The 6,000-nt window shown below is 33.1% G+C and overlaps 1 protein-coding gene across 5 annotated transcripts in view; it reads right to left on the minus strand.

Annotated features, from left to right (window-relative positions):
• The window catches only part of LOC130440512 (PRKCA-binding protein), a 39,094-nt gene extending 34,270 nt beyond the window's left edge, over window positions 1-4,824 (minus strand). The window contains exons 1-2 of one of the 5 annotated variants that reach the window (XM_056773737.1): window positions 4,672-4,796; window positions 4,079-4,177 (exon numbers count right to left, since the gene is read on the minus strand). In XM_056773737.1, the coding sequence (XP_056629715.1) occupies window positions 4,079-4,134 (56 nt within the window). In that variant the 5' untranslated portion in view covers window positions 4,135-4,177; window positions 4,672-4,796. The other 4 variants (XM_056773735.1, XM_056773736.1, XM_056773738.1 and 1 more) reach the window with 4 other exon arrangements.
• Between the last annotated feature and the right edge of the window lie 1,176 nt (window positions 4,825-6,000).

Consider the following 6,000-nt stretch of genomic DNA (forward strand, 5'->3'; position numbering starts at 1 on the left):
ATTTAAATGGGAGGAATGGATTGCGATAAAGAAATGAATCCGTTTCGTGGTATGCGTTCAACACATTTAAAATATCCAAAACAGGTTTGGTAGACCAGTACTACAATACTCTCTTCCCGCAATTGAAGCCACATAGTTATTAATATAAAAAAGGGCTCTTCATTAGTGATAAAGTATCTAGTTATTGTGAAAGATGAAAAATCGAGAAAGTCTGTTATATACATTCTTTGTACGATGAATGAGTTCTTCTTAAAGCTAAGTGGAACTTCTGATTCTTTTTTTGTTCCTTTCTATGATGCTGTGCTTTTCGCCGACTTCCATATGTGTATGGGCAGCAAGGTGATATTTATGATTGATTTTGGTAAGTTTAGAAATTGTTTAAAGTATAAAAATTCACATCAACATCATATCTGACCATAAATTTGACTAATTGTTCACACTTTCTATTAACTCCTGGACAAGCCATGAATGAAGGCTAGAAATGATTCCATACCGTCCTCCATGAACCAAGTTTTACTGTTAGGGTTTACCAGCTCTGTGAGTTGGGTTGGACAGAAGTGGAGTTGTGTTTCTGTGGCTCTAGACAATAAAATTCTCATAATTTATTTTAATAAACAATTTTTTCTACGACCAATGTTGGATGGGTTGATAATGTTTGGAAAATTGAGCAAGAACCAGTAAATATCTGAAGATGTCAGAATCAATGTAAAATAGAAATTATATTTACGCATGTGTTGACACATCCACAGAAACTGAAGGTAAACTAAATTCTAATGACTTGACTTTTATACTGTTTAATACTACTTCGCGGGAGAAGGTTTATCGGTGAAAAAATTTAGTATAAAACAGATAAGTTAAGTAATAAGATTCTAGTTTACCTTTAGTCTCTGAAGTTGATAACTTGGTTATAGAAACGCGCGTCAGTGTAGTAGGTGTTGGTGTAGTGGTGAGTCGTTGTGAATTTTTTTAATGGAAAAATTGGATATAGGAAGAGAGTATAAAGTTGTAGATTGAATGGAGACTGCATCATCCTTTTAAACCGTAAAATATCAGCTCTGCTGCGACAACCAGAGATATCTTCAAAAAACTTCACCAAGTGGTACTCGACGGCCTTCGGATTAAGATAATTTATTCGCGCCTTGGGTGCCGCGTTTGCTCACTCTGGTCAAGAAGAGCATCGGATGAACATTTATTAAGCCTTATTGACGGTATTCAATCAAAATAAGTCTGATTTTTTTCATCTATTCACAACTGTAGTTGAAACATAAATCCATCACTACAGTTCTGAAACGAAAAAACAGTCTAGGCATTGGGCTGCTCGCAAAAAGCAAAGATGGTTTCAGCTGCTGAAGAATTGATGACGACCTTTTTTGGAATATTCATGAGATTGTGCTCAAAGGGGTGAAACAACATTTTTTCCGTATCCTTACATCAAAGGTTCACTTACCGAAGAGAGGTTTCCATCATAGTAAACGCCTATTTTTAGGAGAAATACAGAAACTATTATTTCAAAGAGTTGAAAAGATTAGAGAGCTTCAATGAACTACACTATGTTAAAATTATTACGGGCCACACAACAAATCCTAGTCTGCCCATCCATTCTTTAAAATAAACATTAAGGTATTCTAGCACTCATAACGCGTAGTGCGACGAAGCTCTAACTTTCATGAAATAACGGATTTTCGTGGGTGTTGGATCGTTGTCCATTTGCCCAAGTAAATGTTAGAGCAATTTCCAGATAACTTTGGCCCATCTCGCGACCATCAAAAAAGTACGACTCCACGAGACCTACCACATAGATACCTGCCCACACACACACTCACACACACACCAGGCAGGTTTGATTCTTCTTCAATGAAAATTGCGGATTGGTTCGGCTGCTCAACTAGTGCCAACGCCACTGTTTCCATATTTTCATTATTTGTTAAATATACCGGTTGTCCAGAACGTGACGCGTCCGCAACAGAGCCCGTTTATAAAAATTTCTGGTACGTCTTCCACACTATTGAACGATTTGGTAGCGGCGAGGTCAAAAGTGAACTATATCGGTTATTCATTCTGAAAACACGACTATTCCACGAGCACGTGTTATCGTGACATAGACACAATTGTCTGAAGTACGACATGGTTTGTTTCAACCTTTTTTGACAGCGTTGCTAGACTTATGAGCGTTGGTGGACTTATACATGCCGAACTAGGTTCGAACAAATCATACATATGAATGGTATTAAAGAATTAGTGAAAATTGACGAATATTAAATTGAACTTACAATTTCAATAAATCTTCTTCAGCACATTCCATGTTGATTAGAATTTTCTAATTAATCAGTTTCTTTTTTATCTAAAAAATAGTTTATTTTTCTCTTATTATAATACTAATTTTATAACAAACTTACCATAATAAAAAAATATAAAAAAACAACTAAATTGAAAGCCGATATATTCGTAAATCTATTTTGAACTATAAAAACTTTCTCACTTTACTAAGCACTAGTTTCACTTGGCAATGTTTTGCTGACGTAGTACTATCTCAATCAATAGTTTCTGGTTCTGACTCAACAGATTCAAAATATTTGCTTCCACGGACAAACTTTTAGATTGATATTGTCATGAGAGTTAATGAAGTAAATAACATTTCCAAAAATATTTTTACATAGTCTCTAGAGGTGAAATAATTGAAAATAAAAAACATTCAGATGCGAATGAATGAATATCGTAATTTAAAACCAATTCTTCTGAAAACATAAAGCTTCTAAACGATGTAAGTATATCTCATATTCAGTATAACTCAAAGAAAACTATGACAGTGTTTGAATCTGTAAATTACAACAGCTGACTGAAGATTTTGAAATGATGGTATTTTTCATGGGACCACAAAATGGATATACAATATCCATGTTATCAGTGCTTATGGGGTAGCAGAGCAAATGCTGAACACCATATACGAGGATCATGACCTGTAAGATCAGAAATTTGTACTGCAAAACATAACGTGAAATATTAACTGATTGTTTGAGTGAAAATTTATATTGTTAAAGAATTTTATGAAACTTTTGGATATTAGAATCAAGGTTTTGACGATTTTCAGGAAATAATAAAGAGAAGACTGCAGAAGTTTGAGGATATGCTAAAAAATGTTGAACCATTGGCTGCAGGCTGTTATTGAAATCACATATACGTATTGAGAAGAACATTTTCATGGGAATTTTATAAGCTTTGGCCAACGTTATCGTTATAAAAACCTGGAGTTTATTGAAAGAAAATACTTATGAGCATCAAAAAGAAAGTAAAAACTTGAAATTTAAAATTATTGACTTTTTGTGTTGATTATTTTCTATAGTCCAACTCCCGAAAATGAATAAGCGTTCATTTAATGGTTTTATCTTCAATTAAAGATAAAACACACAAATTTTGAAGAATATCGTTCTATGGGTCACTTGGATCCAAAAGCAAACCTCTTCATGTCATATGAAATACCTAAATTTTATGTTCCAAAGTCGAAAAATTTGTGTTGGAATATATAATGTGAAATTTGAACTGACTGTTAGAGTGGAAAAAGTATTTGCACATAATGTTAGGGTTAATGAAACAATTTGTGGTTTTGTGGATTTTTAGGAAATAATAAAGAAAAGACTGCAAAAGTTTGAGGATATGCTAAAAAATGTTAAGCCATGAGCTGCAGGATGTTATTGAAATCACATACACATGTTAAAAAGGACGTTTTCATCAGGATTTTATAAGCTTTGGACAATACTATAAAAACCTGGAGAAATTTAAAATTATTTTTGACTTTTTGCGTTAGTTATTTTTTGTAGTGAAACTCCTGAAAATGAATAAGCGTTTAATGGTTTAATCTTTAATTAAAGATCAAACGAACATATTTTAGAGATATCGTTCTATCGGTCACACAAATTGTTGGTAGAGGAATATAATTCGATGAAAAGCAATGTATTATTCGCACGAGAACGGCTAGATTTCATGCTAAATTGTATATATACAAAAATAAAGTTGTTAATAAGCGTCAGGACGATATTTACATAAAAGCGGAAAATAAATTTGAAAAAAAAAACTACATTACATGCGATCCTCATGGAAGTATGTTTGGTAGATAGAATAATATGGAGAATGATTCATTTTCGCACGTGAAACAAAACACTTATTTTCAATAGTTTAGGCACTGCAGAAAAAAAAATAAGTTAAAACACTGTGTTCATAAGCGCTTGGTTTACAATATAATAGACTAAATAAACTGAAGGTTCGTTGTACCTGACTTATTAAAATAAATTTAAATACCACTAAGTTTTCAATGTAGTAGTTAGTATATAGCAAATTAAATGAGTGTTATATTCTTAGCAATATAATAATATCAAATTTATCAACATAAAATCTATGCTGGTAGTCCTAAAATACTCGTTTGTTTTTAAAAATTCATCAAACACAAGGAACTCACAGAATATCATATAAATCAAACTTCAAACTTTCATTCACATAGGAACTAAAATGTTGTGATTATACAGGAACGGATATGGATATTTTTTTCCTGATAATAACTTGTTATCAGCACAACGCTGCTTAACATTCCCTTCAGGTTATTTAACGCATTATTTTAATTGAATTTATACATATATAACTAGTCAATATAATCCACGTATACGGAAAATATCTACTTACATTTTGTCCTCTTCGAAAAAATAATCTAATTCCAGATCAAACATATTTTAGCCAAAATACTTTTACGTAAAAATGATCAATAATACATATAAATAGGTAGAAAATAAAAAAACTAACGAATGTCTGATAAATACTCGATTATCATATGTGGTTAATGACAGAAAACGTCATGCGTCGAGACGTAGACGTCTTTATTGATTTTCATTTAAGTTTCACATATAGGGCGACATCTTTGGAGTGTTATTTATAGTGAACCACCTAGTGGAAGATTTGAGAAATGTCATCCTGGTGAATAACGAATATTAATAGAGCATATGCAAATGAATAATTTGTTACAAGGATGGTTCCTGAAGTACCTGGTCCCACAAAGACGGCACAAAAATTTTGGAAAGAAAATATATTTATTTTCTCTTATCCTTCTCCTTTTACCTCCATACACGTCAAGAATCGTCAAGCTCCTCAGAATAACCATATCACTTCTTCATTTTTAAAAAATCGTTGACCACCAAGGCATTTTTTCAAGTCTAGGAACAGAAAATAATTCGAGAGGGCTAAATTTGGCTAATAGGAATGAGGTAGCAATTTTATTCATGAATTTTGGCCATTGCAATAACGGATTTGTGAGCTGGTGCATTGTTTTGATAAAACAACACTTTCTTCATAGCCAAATGCGTCAATTTTTGCTTGATTTCTTTGCTCAAACGTTGCAATAAGTTCGCATAAACTTACCTAGTTTTTTTTATCAAGATTGTCAATGAAAATTATCCCACACGTATTCCAAAAACCGATGCCATGACCTTACCTGCATATGGAATGGTCTTTTCCTTCTTTGGAGCCGATTCTTCTCTCCTTTTGGTTGTTGTTTTCGGTTCTATTTTTGTGAAACACTGCGAAAAACCCATTCCAAGTCCCATTCTACTCAAGTCCTCCCATATTCCTTTTAAGCACTTTAATCTGGGCCTTCCCCTTTTCTTCTAGGTCTGTATCAACTGTAGCATTTTTGAAGCTACTATAACGTCGCGGTCTTTTAGTCGACGATCATCCAGTAGAGGTGTAGAGTAGATGAGTAGATTTTCTTCAACGTTTCTAGAGTCCTCACCTCATTTGGTTGATCAATGCGATCTTGGTCTTCGCAGGTCGTACGGTCTCGTTTAAACTCAGCTACACAATCTTTTACTGTTGATAATGAAGGAGTAGTCTCATCCAGAATAAAATTACGATTACCAATTCTTTCCTTGTTTACAAATTCACTTTAAGCGTTCATTATTGATGGCTCTCAAACAAATACTAAACAACCTCGCCTAATCAAACTTGAAACATATACTGTAT

The sequence above is a fragment of the Diorhabda sublineata genome, chromosome 2 (genome assembly GCF_026230105.1).
Source record: "Diorhabda sublineata isolate icDioSubl1.1 chromosome 2, icDioSubl1.1, whole genome shotgun sequence".
NCBI classification, from domain to species: domain Eukaryota; kingdom Metazoa; phylum Arthropoda; class Insecta; order Coleoptera; family Chrysomelidae; genus Diorhabda; species Diorhabda sublineata.